The 26,892-nt window shown below is 42.5% G+C and overlaps 1 protein-coding gene across 1 annotated transcript in view; it reads left to right on the top strand.

The window, feature by feature from the left end:
- The window catches only part of LOC134935612 (uncharacterized), a 90,280-nt gene extending 63,647 nt beyond the window's left edge, over window positions 1–26,633 (top strand). Inside the window, exon 4 of the mRNA XM_063930574.1 lies at window positions 26,385–26,633. Within this exon, the coding sequence (XP_063786644.1) occupies window positions 26,385–26,633 (249 nt within the window). The remainder of the gene's footprint in view (window positions 1–26,384) is intronic.
- Window positions 26,634–26,892: the final 259 nt, after the last annotated feature.

Below are 26,892 nucleotides of genomic sequence, written 5' to 3' on the forward strand. Positions count from 1 at the left end.
GCGGACTTCCGCAGTCGTCAGGACGTACATGCCGAAGAGTGGAGCCTTCATCCATAAGTATTTAAACTCCTAGTGGACAAGTGGGGCCTACCAGATGTAGACATGATGGCATTTCGACACAATCACAAGGTTCCGGTCTTCGGAGCAAGAACAAGGGATCCTCAAGTGGCGTTCGTGGACACACTGGAAATTCCATTGACCTTTCGCCTGCCGTACATGTTCCCTCCGGTGTCACTCCTGCCCAGAGTAGTGAGGAAGTTCAAGTAAGGAGGAATCCTTCTTGTAATAGCTCCAGCATGGCCCAGACGGCATTGGTACTCAGACCTACAGGGTCTCTCGCTAGCGCGTCCTCTTCTGCTTCCGCAACGACCAGACCTCCTCGTTCAGGGCCCTTGTGTTTACCAGGATTTGGCCCAACTGGCTTTGACGGCGTGGCTCTTGAAGCTGCCGTACTGAGGGCCAAAGAATTTTCTGAGGCGGTCATCCAAACTATGTTGAAGGCCCGTAAGTCGGCTTCTGCTTGGATTTACCATAGGGTCTGGAATTCTTACTTTGCTTGGTGCGCATCTAACAATCATGACGTTTACAAGTTTACTACAGCCAATCTTTTAGCCTTCCTACAACAGGGCCTGGACTTGGGCCTTCGTCTGGCCTCCATCAAGGTTCATATTTCTGCCTTGTCGGTATGGTTTCAGAGAAAAATTGCCTGATGTTCATAAATTCACTCAGGGTGTTTTACGGATTCAACCTCCCTATGTCCTTCCTGTGGCTCCATGGGATTTGTCGGTGGTTCTGGGGGCTTTGCAAGAGTATCCGTTTGAACCTCTTGAATCTGCGGACCTTAAGTGGCTTTCCCGCAAGGTCTTGTTTCTGCTGGCTATTGCCTCTGCTAGACGAGTATCAGATTTGGGTGCCTTATCTTGTAGGTCCCCCTATCTGATTTTTCACTGTTATCGGGCGGTTCTTCGGACGCGCCCTGGTTATCTACCAGGGCCGTAACTAGGTGTGTGCCAATGGTGCCTTGCCCACAGCGCATATGCACTGTAGGCGCACCATCTGGCATCACCACCTGCACGGCCGCTCAATAAGAATAAATCTACCAGGACCCAGGAGGCGCCCACCGCACCGCAGCTCCGCACGAGTGAAGAAACAGGAAATAAACTACAGCTCCCAGCAGCCCTTGCTGCAGGAAGCTGTAGTTTATTTCCTGTTTCATCACTCAGTCAGCGTGGGTCGGGCATGTGATGCTGCCCCCGCGCTCTTACTGTTGCCGGCCCCACAGCGCACCACTGCAGGAGAGGAGACAGAGAGACAGCCCTCACTGCTGGGAGCTGGGCTCTCTGGCTGTCAGGGGGCGGAGCCAAGCGCAGGCAGACGTTACAGTCAGAAGGCCCACACTCCGGAGGAGCAGAGGTGACAGGAAGTGTGTAAGTCTCTCTCTTCCAGCTCTCGCCTTCATCTCTACCTCTGATTAACACTCTCTCCTCTCTCTTATCTTTCTTATCTCTCCCCCTGTGTAACACTCTCCCCTCTACCTTATCTCTCCCCCTGTGTAACACTCTTCCCTCTACCTCATCTCTCCCCCTGTGTAACACTCTCCCCTCTACCTTATCTCTCCCCCTGTGTAACACTCTCCCCTCTACCTTATCTCTCTCCCTGTGTAACTCTCCCCCCTACCTTATCTCTCCTCCTGTGTAACACTCTCCCCTCTACCTTATCTCTCCCCCTGTGTAACTCTCCCCCCTCTGCCTTATCTCTCCCCCTGTGTAACTCTCCCCCTATCTTATCTCTCCCCCTGTGTAACACTTCCCCCTACCTTATCTCTCCCCATGTGTAAATCTCCTCACTACCTTATCTCTCCCCATGTGTAACCCTCCCCCCACCTTATCTCCCCCCCTGTGTAATTCTCCCCCCTACCTTATCTCTCCCCCTGTTTAACTCTCCCCCTATCTTATCTTATCTCTCACCCTACCTTATCTCTCCCCCTGTGTAACTCTGCCCTACCTTATCTCTCCCCCTGTGTAACACTTCCCCTACCTTATCACTCCTCCTACCTTATTTCTCCCCCTGTGTAACTCTCCCCCCTATCTTATCTCTCACTCTGTGTAACTCTTCCCCTATCTTATCTCTCCCACTATCTGATCTCTCCCCCTGTGTAACTCTCCCCTACCTTATCTCTCCCCCTGTATAACACGCTCCCCTACCGTATCTCTCACCCTATATAACACTATCCCCTACCTTATCTCTCACCTTCTTGTATAACACTCTCCGCTATCTTATCTCCCCCCTGTATAATCTCCCCTATCGTATCTCTCCGCCTGTATAACATTCTCCCCATAAAATCTCTCCCACCATATAACACTCTCCCCCACCTTATCTCTCCCCTACCTTATCTCTTACCCTGTATAACACTTTCCCCTATCTTATCTCTCCCCCTGTATAACACCCTCTCCTTCCTCCTCGTTTCATCTGTATAACACCCTCTCCTTCCTTCTCTCTACCTCTGTATAACACACTCTCCTTCCTCCTCGCTCCCTCTGTATAACACCCTGTCCTTCCTTCTCTCTACCTCTGTATAACATTCTCTCCTTCCTCTTCTCTCCCTCTGTATAACACCCTCTCTGTGCTCCCTCCGTTTAACACTCTCTCCTTCCTCCGCGCTCCCTCCGTATAACACTCTCTTCCTCGTCTCTCCCTCTGTATAACACTCTCCTTCGTCTTCTCTCCCTCTTTATAACACCCTCTTCTTCCTCTTCTCTCCCTCTGTATAACACTCTCTTCTTCCTCCTCTCTCTCTGTATAACACTCTCTCCTTCCTCCACGCTCCCTTCGTATAACACTCTCTTCCTTGTCTCTCCCTCTGTATAACACTCTCATTTCTTCTCGCTCCCCCTGTATAACAGCGCCACCTTTCTCCTGGATCTGATGCTCCGCCCCCCTGCAGTGTCTCTAGGGAGAGACATGATGACCTAGGGGTTTGAGGAGGAGGCATTCCAGCTCACAGTGCAGCAGCAGCAGCCCAGTGACCTCCGGTGACCTTTTCCCCACCTGCCGTCAGTCACAGAGCTTGGGGTGGTGAGTGATGTATAAAACAAGAATGTTATTTTATATTTCTCTACCTGGAGTAATGTGTAAAATGGGACTCTACCTGGTGTAAAGTGTGTAAGTGGCGCTACTGTGCGGTGTAATTTGAGTACTGGAGACTACTGTGCAGCGTAATATGAATTGGTATTATTTTGTGGTCACACCCCTTTCCCTGGAAGCCATGCCCCTACAGTTTTGGCGCGCGCCTACGATGCGCGCTGGCCCTGTTTTAAATATTGGGGGGGGGGGCGATGCTATTTCTTGCACACAGCGCTAAAATGTCTAGTTACGGCACTGTTATCTACCCAAGGTGGTGTCTTCTTTCCACCTTAACCAGGAGATTGTGGTTCCGGCCTTTGTCTCTCTGGATTTATCCTCCAAAGAGCGGTCTTTGGATTTGGTACGGACTCTGTATCTATGTGAAGAGGACAGCCTCCATTAGGAAGTCTGATTCTCTCTTTGTACTGTTTGGATTTCACAAAGGTGGCTGGCCTGCTAACAAGCAGACCTCTGCCAGATGGATTAGAATGGTGATTGCACATGCTTATGTACAGGCTGGCCTTCCAGCTCCTGCTACCATCAAAGCCCATTCTACTCAGTCTGTTGGACCTACTTGGGCGGCAGGCCGTGGTGCGACCCTTGAACAATTGTGCAAGGCGGCTACATGGTCCTCAGTGAACATGTTCATAAGGTTCTATGCCTTCGATACTTCCGCCTCCCAGGATGCTACCTTTGGACGCCGGGTTCTTGTGCCCGCTACAGTGCGTCCCCTCCCATAAGGAACTGCTTTAGGACATCCCCAATGTTATTCCCTGTGGAACCCCTGGTGTACTCCGCCGCAGAAAAGGAGATTTATGGTAAGAACTTACCCTTGTTAAATCTCTTTCTGCGAGGTACACTGGATTACACAGGGCGCCCACCCTGACGCACTTAGCTTCTTTGGGTTGGTATGGCATTAGCCGCTGATACCTTCTCCTGTCGTGAGAATGTGGTGTCTGTGGCTACTAACTGTTGTTGTCTCTTTTACCTGCTACTGCATTGGACTGGTTGACAAAACTGAGCTCCTATGCACGGAAGCGGGGTTATAGAGGAGGCGGCGCTGAGCATCTTGGGAACAGTCAAAGCTTTTAGCCGGTTGGTGCCTCGGATCAAGATCCTACTCTGCACCCCGATATTATTCCCTGTGTAATCCAGTGTACCTCGCAGAAACAAAGGTAAGTTCTTACCATAAATCTTGTTATACCGTTGCAGGGGCTGCACATAGGCCCACCATTGCGGCTACTGGGGCCGTAGAAGCTATTTAGGTGTGGGCTCAGGAAATGGATGCTGAGTTTCCGTCCAATTTTTCTGAACATGCCAGACAATGTCTCTCTTATATTGTCACGACATCTCATTACATTAAAGAAGCAGTTTCAGATGCAGGTGTTCTGGCGGCCAAGGCTGCTACGACATCCATTTTGGCTCGCCGTATTCTCTGGTTACGGTCCTGGTCGGTGGACTTGGACTCTATAAAAACCCTGGAGGTGCTCCCGTTTAAAGGAAACATCCTCTTTGGTGAGGGTCGCAACAAGTTTGTCGCTGACTTGGCGTCTGCTAAGACTGCATGTCTTCCTAGTACTTCTCCTTTGGCCCCCAAGGCTAAGAGTACTTCCTTTCATTCCTTTCGCCCTCCGGGTAAAGCAAAGGGTCAGGCGTACCCGAAACAGTCTCGCACTTCCAAAACCACCAAGCCCAAGCCTAAATGTGCCTGGGCTGCCCGTCAGTTGGCTTCCAAATCTGAGAAGCCTGCGGCATGACGAGGCGGGCCTCCCTCTGGTTCTTACCATAAATCTCCTTTTCCTGGAAGCTGCAGCACATGTCTCTACTTCAGATGCTGAAGCACCTCTCTCTGCCCCGGGTGCTGCAGCACCTCTCTCTACATCGATGTTGCAGCACCTCTCTGCTCCAGCTGCTGCTGTAGTACCTCACTCTGCCTCTCAGGCAGCTGCAGCACCTCTCTCTGCCCCTCAGGCAATTCTGGGACATTATTTGCATTGAGGCATAGTGGATCATCAGTTCTGGGAAGACAGTTCTAGGGTATTATTTTCATTGAGCTATTGCTGGGATTTTAAGTTGGGGGGGGGCTGTTTTAGGGCATTATTTTCATTGTGGCATAGGGAGATTCTCAGGGTGGGGGTGGGGGGGTGTTATGTTTTGGGGCATTATTTTTATTGAGAGATTGGGGGGTTATCAGGTCTGTGGTAGGTCACATTTGGAGCATTATTTTTATTAAGGGATTGGGCATGTGGGAGGTCAGGTCAGTCAGGGCATACATAGTGTTTTTAATTTATTTGAATTAAACATGTAAATAGTTAAATACTATTATTGCGGCTCTACCATGTCGTAACATGTATAAGGTGCTCTATCATGGTGCAACGTGTATATGGGGATCTACTATGGCGTAATGTTTCTAAGTGACTCTACTGTGACGTAACGTGTGTAAGCAGCGCTACTGTGGCGTAACATATATAAGCAGCTCTACTGTGGCATAACGTATATAAGCAGTTCTACTGTGTGGCGTAACATGTACAGTGGGGCAAAAAACTAGTTGGAAAGACACCGATTGTGCAAGTTGACCCACTTAAAAAGATGAGAGAAGTCTGTAATTTCATCATAGGTACACTTCAACTGTGAGAGACAGAATCTGGAAAAAAAACTAGGAAATCACATTGTATGATTTTTAAACAATTTATTTGTATATTCTTGTGGAAAATAAATATTTGGACAATCAAAAATTTTAACTCAATACTTTGTAATATAACCTCGGTTGGCAACTACAGAGGTCAAAAACTCACACACACTGTAGCACAGAGATTCTCAAACTCGGTCCTCGGGGGCCCACACAGTGCATGTTTTGCAGGTAACCCAGCAGGTGCACAGGTGTATTAATTACTCACTGACACATTTTAAAAGGTCCACAGGTGGAGCTAATTATTTCACTTGCGATTCTGTGAGGAGACCTGCAAAACATGCACTGTGTGGGCCCCCGAGGACCGAGTTTGAGAACCTCTGCTGTAGCAGGTATTTTGTCCCACTCTTCCTTGCAGATCTTCTCTAGATCTGTCATGTTTTGGGGCTGTCGCCTGGCAACACGGACTTTCAACTCCCTACACAAATTTTCTATTGGGTTGAGGTCTGGAGACTGGGTAGGCCACTCCAGGACCTTGAAATGCTTCTTACGGAGCCAATCCTTAGTTGCCCGGGCGGTGTGTTTGGGGTCATTGTCATGCTGGAAGACCCAGCCACGTTCCATCTTCAATGCTCTTACTGAGGGAAGGAGGTTTTTGCCCAAAATCTCACAATACATGGCCCCATTCATCCTCTCCTTAATACAGATCAGTAGTCCTGTGCCCTTTGCAAGAAAGCAGCCTCAAAGCATGATGTTTCCACCCCCATGCTTCACAGTGGGTATGGTGTTCTTGAAATGCCACTCATTCTCCCTCCAAACACGGCGAGTGGAGTTTATCCCAAAAAGTTCGATTTTGCTCTCATCTGACCACATTACATTCTCCCAATCCTCCTCTGGATCATCCAGATGGTCACTGGCAAACTTTAGGCAGGCCTGGACATGTGCTGGCTTAAGCAGGGGGACATTTCAGGCGCTGCAGGATTTCAATCCATAACGACGTAGTGTGTTAGTAATGGTAACCTTTGTGAATGTGGTCCCAGCTCTCTTGAGGTCATTGACCAGATCCCCCCGTGTAGTCCTGTGCTGATTCCTCACCATTCTCAAGATCATTGATACCCCACGAGGTGAGATCTTGCATGGAGCCCCAGGTCGAGGGAGATTGTCAGTGATCTTGTATTTCTTCCATTTTTTTTATAATTGCGCCAACAGTTGATCTCTTCTCACCAAGCTGCTTGCCTATTGTCGAGTAGCTCATCCCAGCCTTGTGCAGCTCTACAATTTTGTCCCTGGTATCCTTAGACAGCTCTCTGGTCTTGGCCTTGGTGGAGAGGTAGCAGTCTGACTGTTTGAGGGTGTGGACAGGTGTCTTTTATACAGACAAACCAGTTCAAACAGGTGCCATTAATAGAGGTAATGAGTGGGGGATGGAAGAGCTTCTTAAAGAAGTAACAGGTCTGTGAGAGCCAGAAATCTTGCTGCTTGGTAGGTGTCCAAATATTTATTTTCCGCAATATACAAATAAATTGTTTAAAAATCATACAATGTGATTTCCTAGTTTTTTTTTCTTCAGATTCTGTCTCTCACAGTTGAAGTGTACCTATGATGGAAATTACAGACCTCTCTCATCTTTTTAAGTGGGTCAACTTGCACAATCGGTGGTTGTCCAAATACTTTTTTGCCCTACTGTATAAGCAGTTCTACTGTGTTGTAACGTGTATAAGTGGCTGTACTATGTGGTGTAACGTGTGTAAGCAGCTCTACTGTGGCGAAACGTGTATAAGCAGATTTACTGTGTGGCGTGAAGTGTATAAGCAGCTCTACTGTGCGGTGTATTGTGAATTAGTACTATTCTGTGATCACACCCCTTCCCCATGAAGCCACACCCCTATATTTTAGTTGCGCACGTTTGGCGCGCACTGTCCATATCTTAAACATCTGGTGCACCCAAAGGAAACTTTCACCCTGAGCTCCACAAGGTCTAAAACTAGCCCTGTCACCAATTTAGGATTTTTAAATATTTTTTCTTTTCAAATGTAACATGCCACCACATGTTGGCTAGACCCCTAATTCAGTACAGGGAAGGGGGGCGCCAAAACATTACCTTTCTCCGGGCACCATGGCACTTAGCTACACCTCTGCTCATAGGGCTGCTATATACACTGGGATCATGGCAGCTTGCAGTCCCGGTGGAATAGAGAACCAGTGGAGCTTGTCCGCAACTTCCATACTCATCACACTTGGGGGTGATAGAGGCCTTGACGCGTTTCTCAGTCTATTGGTGCAAAGCGTCCTTTTCCCCAGAAGTGGCTGCCCCGTCGTCTTGAACTGTTATTTATCCCAAGCAGGTATCAATCACATTAAGTCCGAAATTAACTCTTCCCAGTACCAAGAACGGGTTGGAATATATAGTCCCACATGGTATATAACCTGTTTTGTCAAAGTCCTCTGTACATTTAATAGTCTGTGGTTATATTCACTATAGCTAATATAATTCTAAAAAATTATTTATAATAAAGGGAAAGCGCAAAAATTTGTTGGAACCCACACAATCACCATGCTGTTTTTAGTCTTAAACTCGTTATTATAATTATCCAACAAAGAACAATTACAAACAATTATAAATCACAATGGTGGAATAGCTATTAAACAAATGGGGAGGTCACTACTAGACACTATGGGCGGAATTCAGATGTTTTGTCCGCTGGCAGCCACTAGATGGCGCCCAACTGAACTTTTCAATTGTAGTTCCATTTGGGCATGATAGCTACCAGCGTCTGCATTTCAACTCGCACTCCCCGGGGATGGCGAGCTAAAATGCTCAAAAAGTGACCCGTTTGGGCGCACAAACGGCACTTTTCAGGATCGCATCCAGCACTTTATGGACACGATTAGCGTGAAAAAACAACAACCGAGTTGCACCGCGTGATCTCCCGTCACTTTAGATGGGAGATCGGTTGCGCAAAACAATTGAGTACCGTCCATTATATGAGAAAATAGTTCAAATAAAGGAAATAGGACTAGGATAGGAGTACTAATAAATATGACTGTAATACATAGTTCTTATATAATTGTAACCACAGATTATCATTCCAGAGATATGCCAGTGGTGGCCAACCCGCGGCTCTCTAGCCGCATGCGACTCTTTCATCTGCCGCATGCGGCTCGGTCGGCTCCTGGCCACCGCTGCCCCCAGCCCCAGACACACGCACGCCTCTCTGGTGGCAGTGTCTCTCTTCAATTTGGCACCGGCCCGTGAGCCAATCAGAGCTCGCGGACCAGCAGCTAAGGCTCCTGATTGGCTGCCGGACCGCGAGCTTTGATTGGCTCACGGACTGGCACCTAATTGAAGAGAGACACCGCCGCCGGAGAGTGAGCAGCAGCAGCGCGGTGAGCGGGTCGCAGGTGTGGGGTGGGGACTGGTGAGCACTGTGGGGACATTTGTATCTGGCACTGGGGGCATAGCAGGCACTGGGGGCATAGCAGGCACTGGGGGCATATCTGGAACTGGGGGCATAGCAGGCACTGTGGGGACATGTGTATCTGGCACTGGGGGCATAGCAGGCACTGTGGGGACATGTGTATCTGCATTGGGGGCAAATCTGGCACTGGGGGCATAGCAGGCACTGTGGGGACATGTGTATCTGGCACTGGGGGCATATCTGGCACTGTGGGGACATGTGTATCTGGCACTGGGGAGCATAGCAGGCACTGTGGGGACATGTGTATCTGCACTGGGGGCATAGCAGGCACTGGGGGCATAGCAGGCACTGTGGGGACATGTGTATCTTGCACTGGGAGCATATCTGGCACTGGGGGCATAGCAGGCACTGGGGGCATATCTGGCACTGGGGGCATAGCAGGCACTGTGGGACATGTGTATCTTGTACTGGGAGCATATCTGGCACTGGGGGCATAGCAGGCACTGGGGGCATATCTGGCACTGGGGGCATAGCAGGCACTATGGGGACATGTGTATCTGGCACTGGGGGCATAGCAGGCACTGTGGGGACATGTGTATCTGCACTGGGGGCATAGCAGGCATTGGGGGCATATCTGGCATTTGGGGAATAGCAGGCACTGTGGGGACATGTGTATCTGGCACTGGGGGCATAGCAGGCACTGTGGGGACATGTGTATCTGGCACTGGGGGCATAGCTGGCACTGTGGTGGCATATGTATCTGGCACTGGGGGCATAGCAGGCACTGAGGGGACAGATAGCCAAAATAAACTCAATATCGGTTTTTCAACTGCAGCACACAAGGCCTGATCTACTGCATTGAATGCAGTTGTAACTTGAAGTATATAGGGATGACGACCCGGAAATTTAAGGAACGGATACTGGAACATGTGGGAACTTGTCGGAATGCCGCCAATGATCTCACACGGATGAGGAAATTGACCTCGGTTGCCAGGCACTTTTACTCCTGCCACACAGACTTTCAAAAAGAACTCAGAGTCTTTGGCCTGGAAAAAGTTCAGCTAGGCATCAGAGGAGGGGATCTGACCAAAGAACTAGTAAAGAAAGAGACAGAGTGGATATTCAAACTTAACACATATAAACCAATGGGCCTTAATGAAAGCATGAATTATGGCGCCTTTAACTTATCCACCTGACTCTATTCACCCAGGGATGATGGTCCGATGTCCGAAACAACCTATCCATTTTATTTGCTGCCTGATGTGTCCTCCCGTCCCCAACAATAGGCATTAATTGCCTCTTAAGACATTACCCTTCATGTATTTCCTCACCAGTAGTGCCTCTCCCTCCCATCTCTCCCCCCATATTTATACACGCTACAACGCCTCACACCCTTTACCCACCCACTTTTTCACACCCACCTAGCATATGAATTTGCTTACTACGCACTCGTCACCTTACCTCGACATTTACACTTGTTGCGTGTCCACCAATTCCCCCCCCCTGTTTTCTCCTTCATTTCTTCCCCCCCCCCTTTTTGTTTTTTTTCTCCCCCCCCCCCCCCCCCTCTTTTCCCTGTCCCTCTTATTAGGTGGTTCACCAATTTTACACCCAATAATAAATGGGTGTTATACGCAACCTCACACCCATCCATAACCCAAGAATCACCTGCCTTCACGGTCACCTTGTCACAATAGTTTTTAACACCACCTTGTGGATCAAGGATTTACCCCACCTCTCACGGTAGGATTGACTACCTTACTTGTTTTAACCTGTCTAGTCCGCACACCGGTCTATCAATCTGGAATCATCTCTGGTTATACTGTTCAACACCCCCAACACTTTATCTTCACACACACACACACCTACCCTAACCTGGGCACTACCTAGATTTAACAAGAACACGCTGACTGCCACCCCGCAGTAAAAAATCCAGGGCAGGGCACATTCAGGCCTAATCAATATTGGTTTAGTAAAATCACATACTCTATTTATAAGGAACATTGGCCACCATCAGGGTTTGACCCACATCTGTTTCACACTACCAGCCTGACAGCCAGTTATGACATACTCAACACACCGGAGAATGACAGCAATCAATATCTACTGAATGTAGATATCTCTTGTTTTAGTAGCCACTCAACTAACATGGGGCACTATTCATATACCAGGCGACATAGCCAGGTACACAATTACCATCTTATCGCGCATTATCACCTAACAATATTTAAGAAATAACACAGTTTGATCCGCTGGCCGGACATGACGCCCCGAGGCCTTTTAGTTGCCTAGCGACATGACGCCCCAACCAAGACGTCCTATCCAACTACCGGATATGACGTGGCGCCACCATAGAGCAGCCGGGATAATCTAAACCCAGCAACCTTAGCAACGTGACACTTAGCAACGTTTCTTAGCTACGTGACGTCTCGATCTATACGCCGGATATGACGTTGCGCCACTAGACTACCGGATATGACGTTACGCTGCCAGAGAGCCGCTGGGGCTACGACAAGCCACATCCAGGTAGGCAATAGTAGATTTCTACTGCCCCATGTGTGAGATGGCGTCAACGAACAGCAATAACGAGTGGGTAGGGGGTAGCATTAATATTTTATTATTTTCTCTCCACTCCTATTTCTGAGCAAGGCACCATGCAAAGGTTGCTTAGCAACCGGACCAAATACCTCACTTCCGCTAAGCACAGCGGAGGCCTGAGGATGATTTCAGTTAATTAAGCACACTACAGCTATTGGCCTATCTCCAATTAAACAGGTATTTAAACCCCAGCTAGCATGTGAACCAGCAGCATTGGAAGTGAACAAGCCCGCAGGACGGGTGAAACGCGTTTTCCAGCATGATCTAAGGACCTAAGGAGTACTTTCTGGATCCTGGTAACCTGAGACTGACCCAGGGACCTGGGCAGTTACCGGTACACTCTTATTCATTAATTCCAATATGAACTAAGGACCTAAGGAGCACTTTCTGGTAACCTGAGACTGACCCAGGGACCTGGGCAGGGACCGGTACACTCTTATTCATTTATCTGATTCTATAACAACGGCATTGGGACAGACATTTAAACCTCTTACAGGATTGATTTATGCCGATCTTTAATTTACATACATCTGAGGATTGTAGGATTTTGGTTAGGTTTTGGACAGATATTGTTTCATCACATTGCTCCCAGTCTATATAATATATACTATACTGTTTCTTCAATAGGTCAATCCTCTTTCCGATTAATAAGCTTTCACTAATAGATTGTGCAATACTGACTACCCGTCTTGCGTATATGTAATTCCTTTTCCACCAACTTTTACCCTATTTAGGGTGGCCCAGAGATCTGGGCAGAGACTGTTTTTGTCTGGCTACTACATTTTTTAGCCACCAGCGCACATGGACACTGATTGTTTTTTGACTTTGATAACCTTTCTCTGAATATTTTTGCATAGGGATTCAATATATGCATGTGTAATAGCAAGTGGTGTAATTAGCACCTAGTAGGGCCAGTGTGCCCCCCCTCAATTTGATTCCGCTGGGAAAGAGGGTTATTGCTCAACATACCCAATATCGTGAATTTTTCTGGCTTATCCCTGTATGTGTCGGCCCAACATATTTAATATTTATTATTGCCAATCTTTTTGTCCTATGCACAACAAACTCAATTTGACATAGCTCCGGTTCGATATCAATACTGATACCAGTGCCAGGCCTAATTTATTCCTCTCTCCACTTTTCCACCTTCTCTTTCTATTTTTCCTCTCTATTTTATCCGCGGACTCTCATCTATGATCCACAGGGTCATCCTGTGCCTAACGTAGACAGCAGATCCGCTACATTTTCTATCTTCTCTCCCAATTTTCCTTAGGTGCACTCTCATTGGTAAGTCGGTTATAGAGGGCCCGAGAAATTACTACCATACCCCACCGACAGAGCCCGATCTCGTCCGATCTTGGAAGCAAAACGGTGGTGGGCTGGGCCAGTATCTGTGAGGGGGACCCCAGAGAATACCCGGTGTTGTAATTCATGACCTTTCTCGACTATATACCAACAGCAGGATCACCACATTTTTATCAAATCATCTCTCTCGTTCATCTCTTTACCTGATACTGAATACTCTTCTTAAGTACCGCCTTCCCTGATACCTCACAGATCTGATTTGTTTTCAATACAATCCAGGATTTAGGTACTGCCTTCCCTGATACTTCATAGATCTGATTAGTTTCAATACAATCCAGGATCTATACTCCCTACAACAGTCCAGTTCATTGACCCTTTGAGGTCTTATTAACACAAGCTGAGCTTGTGCTGGTGGGATAGGATCAGGGTGTAGAGCTATAGTGTCTACATCCCTCCTTAAGTCTATTAGCATAGACTAACCAGAACATTTCCAATTTTTCCAATTTACAAATCGACTGGCTTTTGCTCATACTCGCTCCAGCCTTTTACACTAATCAGCCACATCAATTATATATGGTATCTCTCCGAGATGCGGGCGGGCTGAGGCATATATATGTATCATTATAGCTTATGTCTAATTGTGGTGGACTAAGTAAGTGTGGATTTATTTTAAATTAACTAAAAGTTATGTTTTAATATTTTCATATAAACAAATCAATACAAGAGTGCACCCACACAAGAGTCTTCTGTAAAACAATTTTCTATAAGACAATATAAGGGTTCTGCAATACCATACATAGGCATAGAAACATTATTTTCTTCTTAACTTTATCTTTCTGCTTCTATCATTTTTCTTTCTTTCTTCTTTCATTTTCTTTCATTTTTCTTTCTTTTGCTTCATGCTTTTTTTCTGCTTCTTTCCTTTCTTTCTTTCTTTCTTTCTATTTTTCTTTTTTTGTCTCTCTTTTTCTTGCTTCTTCTTTCTTGTTCTGTCTGTCTGTCTGTCATCATTGTCTTCTGTCTTTGTCTTCTTCTGTCGCTTTCTTCTATCTTCTTCTGTCGTCTTTAATACTTTTATCTATAAGACAACATAAGGGTTCTGCAATACCATACATAGCCATAGAAACATTATTTTCTTTCTTCTTACCTTTAGCTTTCTGCTTCTTTCTTTTTTTCTTTCTTTCATTTTTCTTTTTTTCTTCTTTCATTTTTCTGTCTTTTTCTTCATGCTTTTTTTCTGCTTCTTTTCTTTCTGTCTTTTTTGTCTCTCTTTTTCTTGCTTCTTCTTTCTTGTTCTGTCTGTCATCGTTGTCTTCTTCTGTCGTCTTCTTCTGTCACTTAATTCTATCTTCTTCTGTCATCTTTAATACTTTTATAAATAAAACAACATAAGGGTTCTGCAATACCATACATAGGCATAGAAACATTATTTTCTCTCTTCTTACCTTTATCTTTCTGCTTTTTTCTTCTTTCATTTTCTTTCTTTCATTTTTCTTTCTTTTTCTTCATGCTTTTTTTCTGCTTTTTTTGTCTCTCTTTTCTTGCTTCTTCTTTCTTGTTCTGTCTGTCATCGTTGTCTTCTGTCGTTGTCTTCTTCTGTTGCTTTCTTCTATTTTCTACTTTCATCTTTAATACTTTTATCAAAAAGACAACATAAGGGTTCTGCAATACCATACATAGGCATAGAAACATTATTTTCTTTCTTCTTACCTTTATCTTTCTGCTTCTTTCATTTTTCTTTCTTTCTTCTTTCATTTTTCTTTAATTTTTCTTTAATTTTTCTTTCTTTTGCTTCATACTTTTTTTCTGCTTCTTTCTTTTCTTTCTTTCTTTCTTTCTTTCAATTTTTCTTTTTTTGTCTCTCTTTTTCTTGCTTCTTCTTTCTTGTTCTGTCTGTCATCATTGTCTTCTGTCATTGTCTTCTTCTGTCGCTTTCTTCTATCTTCTTCTGTCGTCTTTAATACTTTTATCTATAAGACAACATAAGGGTTCTGCAATACCATACATAGCCATAGAAACATTATTTTCTTTCTTCTTACCTTTAGCTTTCTGCTTCTTTCTTTTTTTCTTTCTTTCATTTTTCTTTCCTCTTTCATTTTTCTTTCTTTTTCTTTATGCTTTTTTCTGCTTCTTTTCTTTCTGTCTTTTTTGTCTCTTTTTCTTGCTTCTTCTTTCTTGTTCTGTCTGTCATCGTTGTCTTCTTCTGTCGTCTTCTTCTGTCACTTAATTCTATCTTCTTCTGTCATCTTTAATACTTTTATAAATAAAACAACATAAGGGTTCTGCAATACCATACATAGGCATAGAAACATTATTTTCTCTCTTCTTACCTTTATCTTTCTGCTTATTTCTTCTTTCATTTTCTTTCTTTCTTTCATTTTTCTTTCTTTTTCTTCATGCTTTTTTTCTGCTTTTTTTTGTCTCTCTTTTCTTGCTTCTTCTTTCTTGTTCTGTCTGTCATCGTTGTCTTCTGTCGTTGTCTTCTTCTGTTGCTTTCTTCTATTTTCTTCTTTCGTCTTTAATACTTTTATCAAAAAGACAACATAAGGGTTCTGCAATACCATACATAGGCATAGAAACATTATTTTCTTTCTTCTTACCTTTATCTTTCTGCTTCTTTCTTTTTTCTTTCTTTCTTCTTTCATTTTTCTTTAATTTTTCTTTCATTTTTCTTTCTTTTTCTTCATGCTTTTTTTCTGCTTTTTTCTTTTCTTTCTTTCTTTCTTTTTTGTCTCTCTTTTTCTTGCTTCTTCTTTCTTGTTCTGTCTGTCATCGTTGTCTTCTGTCGTTGTCTTCTTCTGTCACTTTCCTCTATCTTCTTCTGTCGTCTTTAATACTTTTATTTATAAGACAACATAAGGTTCCTGCAATACCATACATAGGCATAGAAACATTATTTTCTTTCTTCTTACCTTTATCTTTCTGCTTCTTTCATTTTTCTTTCTTTCTTCTTTAATTTTTCTTTCTTTTTCTTCATGCTTTTTTCTGCTTCTTTCTTTTTTTGTCTCTCTTTATCTTGCTTATTCTTTCTTGTTCTGTCTGTCATCGGTTGTTTTCTTCTGTCATTGTCTTCTGACGCTTTCTTCTTTCTTCTGTCGTCTTTAATACTTTCTTTTATTTTTATTTCTTTCATTTTCTTTCTTTTTTTGTCTCTCTTTTTCTTGCTTCTTCTTTCTTGTTCTGTCATCGTTGTCTTCTTCTGTCGCTTTCCTCTATCTTCTGTCGTCTTTAATACTTTTATCTATAAGAAAATATAAGGGTTCTGCAATACCATACATAGGCATAGAAACATTATTTTCTTTCTTCTTAACTTTATCTTTCTACTTCTTTCTTTTTTCTTTCTTCTTTCATTTTCTTTCTTTCATTTTTCTTTCTTTTGCTTCATACTTTTTTTCTGCTTCTTTCTTTTCTTTCTTTCTTTCTTTCAATTTTTCTTTTTTTGTCTCTCTTTTTCTTGCTTCTTCTTTCTTGTTCTGTCTGTCATCATTGTCTTCTGTCATTGTCTTCTTCTGTCGCTTTCTTCTATCTTCTTCTGTCGTCTTTAATACTTTTATCTATAAGACAACATAAGGGTTCTGCAATACCATACATAGCCATAGAAACATTATTTTCTTTCTTCTTACCTTTAGCTTTCTGCTTCTTTCTTTTTTTCTTTCTTTCATTTTTCTTTCTTCTTTCATTTTTCTTTCTTTTTCTTTATGCTTTTTTTCTGCTTCTTTTATTTCTGTCTTTTTTGTCTCTCTGTTTCTTGCTTCTTTCTTGTTCTGTCTGTCATCGTTGTCTTCTTCTGTCACTTAATTCTATCTTCTTCTGTCATCTTTAATACTTTTATAAATAAAACAACATAAGGGTTCTGCAATACCATACATAGGCATAGAAACATTATTTTCTCTCTTCTTACCTTTATCTTTCTGCATCTTTCTTTTTTCTTCTTTCATTTTCTTTCTTTCATTTTTCTTTCTTTTTCTTCATGCTTTTTTCTGCTTCTTTCTTTTTTGTCTCTCTTTTTCTTGCTTCTTCTTTCTTGTTCTGTCTGTCATCGTTGTCTTCTGTCGTTGTCTTCTGTTGCTTTCTTCTATCTTCTTCTTTTGTCTTTAATACTTTTATCAATAAGGCAACATAAGGGTTCTGCAATACCATACATAGGCATAGAAACATTCTTTTCTTTCTTCTTACCTTTATCTTTCTGCTTCTTTCTTTTTTCTTTCTTTCTTTTTTTCTTCATTTTTCTTCTTTAATTTTTCTTTCTTTTTCTTCATGATTTTTTCTGCTTTTTTCTTTTCTTTCTTTCTTTCTTTCTTTTTTGTGTCTCTTTTTCTTGCTTCTTCTTTCTTGTTCTGTCTGTCATCGTTGTCTTCTTCTGTCGCTTTCCTCTATCTTCTTCTGTCGTCTTTAATACTTTTATCTATAAGACAACATAAGGGTTCTGCAATATCATATATAGGCATAGAAACATTATTTTCTTTCTTCTTACCTTTATCTTTCTGCTTCTTTCATTTTTCTTTCTTTCTTCTTTCATTTTTCTTTCTTTTTCTTCATGCTTATTACTGCTTCTTTTTTTTGTCTCTATCTTGCTTCTTCTTTCTTGTTCTGTCTGTCATCGGTTGTTTTCTTCTGTTGTTGTCTTCTGACGCTTTCTTCTATCTTCTGTCGTCTTTAATACTTTCTTTCTTTCTTTTTTCTTTCTTTTTTTCTTTCTTTCTTTTTTTCTTTCTTTCTTTCTTTCTTTCTTTTTCTTCATGCTTTTTTTCTGCTTTTTTTTTGTCTCTCTTTTCTTGCTTCTTCTTTCTTGTTCTGTCTGTCATCGTTGTCTTCTGTCGTTGTCTTCTTCTGTTGCTTTCTTCTATTTTCTACTTTCATCTTTAATACTTTTATCAAAAAGACAACATAAGGGTTCTGCAATACCATACATAGGCATAGAAACATTCTTTTCTTTCTTCTTACCTTTATCTTTCTGCTTCTTTCATTTTTCTTTCATTTTTCTTTAATTTTTCTTTCATTTTTCTTTCTTTTTCTTCATGCTTTTTTTCTTTTCTTTCTTTCTTTCTTTTTTGTCTCTCTTTTTCTTGCTTCTTCTTTCTTGTTCTGTCTGTCATCGTTGTCTTCTGTCGTTGTCTTCTTCTGTCACTTTCCTCTATCTTCTTCTGTCGTCTTTAATACTTTTATTTATAAGACAACACAAGGTTCCTGCAATACCATACATAGGCATAGAAACATTATTTTCTTTCTTCTTACCTTTATCTTTCTGCTTCTTTCATTTTTCTTTCTTTCTTCTTTAATTTTTCTTTCTTTTTCTTCATGCTTTTTTCTGCTTCTTTCTTTTTTTGTCTGTCTTTATCTTGCTTATTCTTTTTTGTTCTGTCTGTCATCGGTTGTTTTCTTCTGTTATTGTCTTCTGACGCTTTCTTCTATCTTCTGTCGTCTTTAATACTTTCTTTTATTTTTATTTCTTTCATTTTTCTTTCTTTTTTTGTCTCTCTTTTTCTTGCTTCTTCTTTCTTGTTCTGTCATCGTTGTCTTCTTCTGTCGCTTTCCTCTATCTTCTGTCGTCTTTAATACTTTTATCTATAAGAAAATATAAGGGTTCTGCAATACCATACACAGGCATAGAAACATTATTTTCTTTCTTCTTAACTTTATCTTTCTACTTCTTTCTTTTTTCTTTCTTCTTTCATTTTCTTTCTGTCATTTTTCTTTCTTTTGCTTCATACTTTTTTTCTGCTTCTTTCTTTTCTTTCTTTCTTTCAATTTTTCTTTTTTTGTCTCTCTTTTTCTTGCTTCTTCTTTCTTGTTCTGTCTGTCATCATTGTCTTCTGTCATTGTCTTCTTCTGTCGCTTTCTTCTATAAGACAACATAAGGGTTCTGCAATACCATACATAGCCATAGAAACATTATTTTCTTTCTTCTTACCTTTAGCTTTCTGCTTCTTTTTTTCTTTCTTTCATTTTTCTTTCTTCTTTCATTTTTCTTTCTTTTTCTTTATGCTTTTTTTCTGCTTCTTTTATTTCTGTCTTTTTTGTCTCTCTTTTTCTTGCTTCTTTCTTGTTCTGTCTGTCATCGTTGTCTTCTTCTGTCACTTAATTCTATCTTCTTCTGTCATCTTTAATACTTTTATAAATAAAACAACATAAGGGTTCTGCAATACCATACATAGGCATAGAAACATTATTTTCTCTCTTCTTACCTTTATCTTTCTGCATCTTTCTTTTTTCTTCTTTCATTTTCTTTCTTTCATTTTTCTTTCTTTTTCTTCATGCTTTTTTCTGCTTCTTTCTTTTTTGTCTCTCTTTTTCTTGCTTCTTCTTTCTTGTTCTGTCTGTCATCGTTGTCTTCTGTCGTTGTCTTCTGTTGCTTTCTTCTATCTTCTTCTTTTGTCTTTAATACTTTTATCAATAAGGCAACATAAGGGTTCTGCAATACCATACATAGGCATAGAAACATTCTTTTCTTTCTTCTTACCTTTATCTTTCTGCTTCTTTCTTTTTTCTTTATTTCTTCTTTCATTTTTCTTCTTTAATTTTTCTTTCTTTTTCTTCATGATTTTTTTCTGCTTTTTTCTTTTCTTTCTTTCTTTCTTTCTTTCTTTCTTTCTTTGTGTCTCTTTTTCTTGCTTCTTCTTTCTTGTTCTGTCTGTCATCGTTGTCTTCTGTCGTTGTCTTCTTCTGTCGCTTTCCTCTATCTTCTTCTGTCGTCTTTAATACTTTTATCTATAAGACAACATAAGGGTTCTGCAATATCATATATAGGCATAGAAACATTATTTTCTTTCTTCTTACCTTTATCTTTCTGCTTCTTTCATTTTTCTTTCTTTCTTCTTTCATTTTTCTTTCTTTTTCTTCATGCTTTTTTCTGCTTCTTTTTTTTGTCTCTATCTTGCTTCTTCTTTCTTGTTCTGTCTGTCATCGGTTGTTTTCTTCTGTTGTTGTCTTCTGATGCTTTCTTCTATCTTCTGTCGTCTGTAATTCTTTCTTTTTTCTTTCTTTTTTTCTTTCTTTCTTTCTTTCTTTCTTTCTTTCTTTCATTTTTCGTCTCTCTTTTTGTTGCTTCTTCTTTCTTGTTGTCATCATTGTCTTCTTCTGTCGTTGTCTTCTTCTGTCGCTTTCCTCTTTCTTCTGTCGTCTTTAATACTTTTATCTATAAGACAATATAAGGGTTCTGCAATACCATATATAGGCATAGAAACATTATTTTCTTTCTTCTTACCTTTATCTTTCTGCTTCTTTCATTTTTCTTTCTTTCTTCTTTCATTTTTCTTTCTTTTTCTTCATGCTTTTTTCTGCTTCTTTTTTTTGTCTCTATCTTGCTTCTTCTTTCTTGTTCTGTCTGTCATCGGTTGTTTTCTTCTGTTGTTGTCTTCTGACACTTTCTTCTATCTTCTGTCGTTTTTAATACTGTCTTTTTTTCTTTTTTCTTTCTTTCTTTCTTTCTTTCTTTCTTTCTTTCTTTCTTTCTTTCTTTCTTTCTTTCTTTCTTTCTTTCTTTCTTTCATTTTTCGTCTCTCTTTTTCTTGCTTCTTCTTTCTTGTTCTGTCATCATTGTCTTCTTCTGTCGTTGTCTTCTTCTGTCGCTTTCCTCTATCTTCTTCTGTCGTCTTTAATACTTTTATCTATAAGACAACATAAGGGTTCTGCAATACCATACATAGGCATAGAACATTCAACAAGATTTCAGACAGAAACACAAATTGATATAAAAACCATTATATACTTACAACTCTGAAATTATATAATTACTTAGAGAAAAGAGAAAGAGAAGGATCTGCTTACTAGATCTTACATTCTACGTAATAATTGGTGGATGTGGAGAAAAAGGGGATAAGATTTGGATCCTGGAGAGTTAAGATGAGGGATGATGGCCTTAATTGAATAAGTTAGCTTTAAAAGTTGAGAAACTAGGGGAAAGTCTGAGAGTATAATGACATACCATAACAGCGGGAGAAAAATCATAAAGACTGGAGTGGAATCAAGAGGAATAAGAATAACTGGTTGTTAAAGTAGTGGAGAGATGGAGTGTGTGTGGAGAAGGTGGAGATGTAGGATGGAGAAGCAAGTGCATTGTAGGTGAATGAGAAATTTGATTCAACTGGGTGGGGGGTGGCAACAATGGATGAAGCAAAAGTTGAGTTGGACCAAAGTGACAAGATTAGAGTATTTAAGCCATAAAATTCTTCTTCCAAATCCAGTGAAAGGCCCAGAACAGGCTCTCTGGATCACAATTTTGGTTGGCGCTATCTGCCGCAAGGTCCGACCAACCCCAACTTCCTACTTTGTCTTCTGGTATCCTATATTATTACCACTTTGGGAAGTTTGTACCTACATACATACATAAATATGTATATACTATAGATAGATATACCCACACAATGTCCCGCACTCTCATCTCATGCTAGATCACTTTGACGGGTGCTCCCAATAGGCCGTGGTCCGGTCCACTTGGATATCGCAAATTCCACTCGGTGGAGGGTGCACTCTCGCTTTAAATAATTTCACTTAGCAACCATCTTTGAAATCACATCTTCCTCACATAGAGCACACATTGTGTGCAGCCACAAGCAGACTGAAGCTGTTTGAGCAAAGCTTATGTTTATGATATTGAAGCATTGGTGGCTGCATCTGGTCTTAAACATGGAGATGATCAGTGTAATCTATTTTGAATGTTCATTACTCTGCTCTATGTGAGGAAGATGTGATTTCAAAGATGGTCGCTAAGTGAGCCACAGATGTATTATACACCCAAGTGACTGTTGAACTTCTTAAATTTGATGTACAGCCTGTCTTGAAAAAGGTTTTATATATAGATAGATAGATAGATAGATAGATAGATAGATAGATAGATAGATATGGTCCTTTCCCCAAAAAGGGTGGGGGGGTTTTATTAGTGGAAACCCTGCCAGTATTTGAAGTTGGATAATGAAGGGTTTGTGTAATTGTCAGTAATTACTATCTTCCTTTGACTCTCCTTAATCACACTCCAAGTCTGCTGCCTCCGCATTGCACTAAGTCTTTGTCCAATCACTAACCTTATATGAGTAGCTTTTCCGGTGATATCGCCTGCTTGTGAGCTGTGTGTTCCTAGGGCTCTGGAGGAGTTTGAGAAAGGGCAGCAGCAGCTGCAACAAAGTCCTGATGTAGGCAGTTGTTACCATTATGACATCACAGCATGACTTCACAGACTCCACCAGACTGGTCAGGACTAGCTAACCACACAGACACACAAACCGACCAATGCATTTTCTATATGCATTTTTGTGATATGGGCCCTGGCCACGCAATGGGTGGATTTTTTTTTACTTGAAACTAGAATTTTAAATTGGATTATGAAGGGTTTGTGTACCAAGTTTGGTTCAGAACCATCAAGCCATGTAGGAGTCTATGATGAAGAACATACATACATACATACATACATACATACATACCAGGGACGTGCGGTGAGGTAAATGGCTCAGGATACACATTGGCTAGTTCCACAGCCAGATTTAATAACACACAATAAATGGGCGAAGGGGTTCATGTGGGCATTATACACAGGTGCAGCAGTATATATTGCTGGAGATTTACTGAGTTTTGATCAGAAATGTGCGGAAAAGGTAGGCAGTGCCTCACTTGCCATAGACTTTTTACTCCAGACTATAAAATTATTAGAATAATATAAAGAAGATCTTTATAATATATTCTTTGTATTTTTCATATACTTTGTTTAATGAAAACTCTGGCGTATACGTTAGTATGACAGGAAAGGCTCTGCATAACCTACCTCACCACATGTCACTGATTCATGTTAGTTGAATCCCAGTATTTTAAGTAGGATGATGAAGGGTTTGTATATCTGTTGATAATTTATATTTTCCTCTGACTCATTAATCACAATCCAAGTCACTAACCTTATGTAAGTAGCTTTTTCTGTGATATCGCCTACTGCTGGTGATCTATGAGTGTCTCTGGAGGAGTATGAGAAAGGACAGCAGCAAAGTCCTGATATAGGCAGTTGCCACCATTATGACATCACAGCATGACCTCACAGACAGACAACAGAAATAGACCAATACTTTTTCTATATGCATTTTCAAGATTGGGGCCCTGGGTTTTTTCTTTTGAAACCCCACCTGTATTTCAAGTTGGACAATGAAGGGTATGTGTACCAAGTTTGGTCCAGATCCATCAAGGCATGTAGGAGACTCTGGAGAACATGCATACCTTGAGTGTAATCACAGTATTTGCTCCCTACAATACAATTTCACTCATGATCTGACCAACTTTATGGTTTTCTGTGATGAAACACTAGTAATTTATTGCTCAGATCTAAACAATTAACTGTCCTGGACCTTGTAAAAAAGTTGATGGTTTTTAAATGGACTAAAATGCCCATAGCTTGCGCACAGCGTCTATTCTCCGCTGCTCTGCTAAGCAGGACAGCGATGACAGGAGCCTCCCAACTGCCCCATCCCCCCACCGCGGGACACTGCACCCCACGTGTGGGACAGCAGGACAGTCCCAAAAAATCGTGACTGTGCCATGGAAATCGGGACAGTTGGGAAGTATGTAAAAGCATGGATTACCAGCATGCTACTTGCAAAAGCAGCCAGTATGTATCCATCGTGTAACAAAATAAAAATCTATATTTGCAGCCCTTACATTGTAAAATTTACTGACTCAGAATCACTACCAATAAATCTGTGTTGTATCTCTTGAAGAACCACCACTGAATTACTTTACAGGGGAACCACTAAACAGTGGTGGTGTCCCAAAAAATGGAAAACCCTTTATATAATATATTGATAGCCCATAATGTGTCTGCTTGTGAGTTGGGAACAAGCAAAAAAAGTAAATAACTTTGCACCTTGGTAAAATCATGTTGCACTGCAGGTGGAGCAGAGGTAAAATGTGCAAAGAGATGCAGAGGGGCATGCCCAAACTCTGCAGGAGAAGCAGAAATAAAATGTGCAGAGAGATGCAGAGGGGCATGTCCGAACTCTGCAGGGGAAGCAAAAATAAAATGTGCAGAGTGGAGTGTCCAAACTCTGCAGGTTAAGCAGAACTAAAATGTGCAGAGAGATGCAGAGGCGCATGTCCAAACTCTGCAGGGGAAGCAAAAATAAAATGTGCAGAGGGCCATGTCCAAACTCTGCAGGTGAAGCAGAAGTAAAATGTGCAAAGAGATACAGAGGGGCATGTCCAAACTCTGCAGGTGAAGCAGAAGTAAAATGTGCAGAGATATGCAGAGGGGCGTGTCCCAACTCTGCAAGGGAAGCAGAAGTCAAATGTGTAGAGAGATGCAGAGGGGCGTGTCCAAACTGCAGGTGAAGCACAAGTAAAATGTGCAGAGAGATGCAGATGGGCATATCCCAACTCTGCAGGGGAAGCAGAAGTAAAATGTGCAGAGAGATGCAGAGGGGCGTGTCCAAACTCTAATCTAAATTGTGAAGTATAAAAATAAAGCTGTCCAGTATGTGTGGGCTACATAGCAAGCTGCCAGTATTTACCCTGCATGAAAAAAATTGCATCCCTTGCATTAAAAAAAATGGTTTGTTCCAGGTGTAAACATTAAGGGGGTAATTCCAAGTTGATCGCAGCAGACTTTTTTTTTAGCAGTTGGGCAAAACCATGTGCACTGCAGGGGAGGCAGATATAACATGTGCAGCAGTGCCGTAACTAGGCATTTTAGCGCTGTGTGCAAGAAACGACATTGGCCCCCCCCCCCCATGCAAGATAGGGGCAGTGCGCGTTGTAGGCGCGCGGAAAATATATAGGGGCGTGGCTTCATGGGGAAGGGGCGTGGCCACAAAATAATAGCAAGTCATACTACGGTGCACAGTAGTCTCCATTATTCAAATTACGCTGCACAGTAGCGCCACTACACCAGGTAGAGCCCCTTTTATACATTACAGCAGACAGCGTCCCCCTTTTTACACATTGCGGCAGCCAGTCCCCCTTTTTACACATTGCGGCAGCCAGGCCCCCTTTTTACACATTGCGGCAGCCAGTTCCCCTTTTTACACATTGCGGCAGCCAGTCCCCCTTTTTACACATTGCGGCAGCCAGGCCCCCTTTTTACACATTGCGGCAGCCAGTTCCCCTTTTTACACATTGCGGCAGCCAGTTCCCCTTTTTACACATTGCGGCAGCCAGTCCCCATGTTTACACATTGCAGCAGCCAGTCCCCCTTTTTACACATTGCGGCAGCCAGGCCCCCTTTTTACACATTGCGGCAGCCAGTCCCCCTTTTTACACATTGCGGCAGCCAGTCCCCCTTTTTACACATTGCGGCAGCCAGTCCCCCTTTTTACACATTGCGGCAGCCAGGCCCCCTTTTTACACATTGCGGCAGCCAGGCCCCCTTTTTACACATTGCGGCACCAGGACCCCTTTTTACACATTGCAGCAGCCAGGCCCCCTTTTTACACATTATGGCAGACGGTGTCCCCCTGAGAGAGAGAGAGAGAGGGAAAGAGAGAGAAAGAGACAGAGGGATAAACTTACCTTCTCCCCGCTGACAGGCTCCTCGTGCTGGCATCTCCCTCTGTGCAGGCATCGGACAAGGAGGAGGAGGGAGGGGGACTGGAGCCGCAGCAGCGCTATGTCATTGGTAGTAAGCGCCGCTGCAGCATCCCCCTCTCCTTCCATATAGGCTGCCTGGCGCTGCTGTGGATGCTGGGATGGAGGAACCGCATCCCAGCATCCACAGCAGCGCCGGGCAGCCTATACGGAAGGAGAGGGGGATGCTGCAGCGGCGCTTACTACCAATGAAATAGCGCTGCTGCGGCTCCAGTCCCCCTCCCTCCTCCTCCTTCTCAGCTGCCTCCGGCGCTTCTCTCTCCTCCAGCGCGGCTGCGGCGCACGGCGCAGACTTCAGAGGCGGCATGTAATGAGTCAATTTGACTCATTACAGGCCGCTGGCCGTGCGCACTCAGGGCAACTGCGCTGTGTGCCAAGCCCACTTGGCACACACGTAGTTACGGCCCTGATGTGCAGAGAGAGTTAGATTTGGGTGGGTTATTTTATTTCTGTGCAGGGTAAATACTGGCTGCTTTATTTTTACACTGCAAATTAGATTGCAGATTGAACACACCCCACCCAAATCTAACTCTCTCTGCACATGTTATATCTGCCTCCCTTGCAGTGCACATGGTTTTGCCCAACTGCTAAAAAAAAATCCTGCTGCGATCAACTTGGAATTACCCCCTAAGTGTTTATTTTTCCTTTGCCCTCAACTCAGAATCAGCCTATGATCTCTTAGTACATACTGATCACCCATTATCACCACCGTTGGACACTTGCAATCTGTTCTTATATGTGTTTCTGTTGTTTCTCAGGCAAAGGCAAAATATTTGGAAGTGGCAAGAAGAATGAAGGCATATGAGGATAACAAATATGAAGCCTGGAAAGAGAGTACAGATCAGATCCTGCACTCACTGCTGAAAAGAAGTTTACTCATTAACACGCATGTACCAGCTGTTAACTATGCAAACTTAAATTTTGCTGATGTTGTAAATGCAGTTTTTTTTATATTATTGATTTTTCTAAAACATATGAAAGGGTGTGGTATTGAAGGTCGACAGTAACTAGGTCGACAATGTCTAGGTCGACAGGTCAAAAGGTCGACATGAATTTTTTGGTGTCGTTTTCTTTGTAGAGTGACCGGGAACCCCAATTAGTGCACCATGTCCCCTCACATGGCTCGCTTCGCTCGCCAAGCTTCGGGCAAGGAGCCTCGCTTCGCTCGGCACAGATTACCATTCCAATCGTTGTCCACGTGGATCGTTAAGTATGAAAAGGTTCAAAAAAAGAAAAAAAAATGTGAAAAACTCATGTCGACCTTTT

The sequence above is a fragment of the Pseudophryne corroboree genome, chromosome 1 (genome assembly GCF_028390025.1).
Source record: "Pseudophryne corroboree isolate aPseCor3 chromosome 1, aPseCor3.hap2, whole genome shotgun sequence".
Taxonomy (NCBI): domain Eukaryota; kingdom Metazoa; phylum Chordata; class Amphibia; order Anura; family Myobatrachidae; genus Pseudophryne; species Pseudophryne corroboree.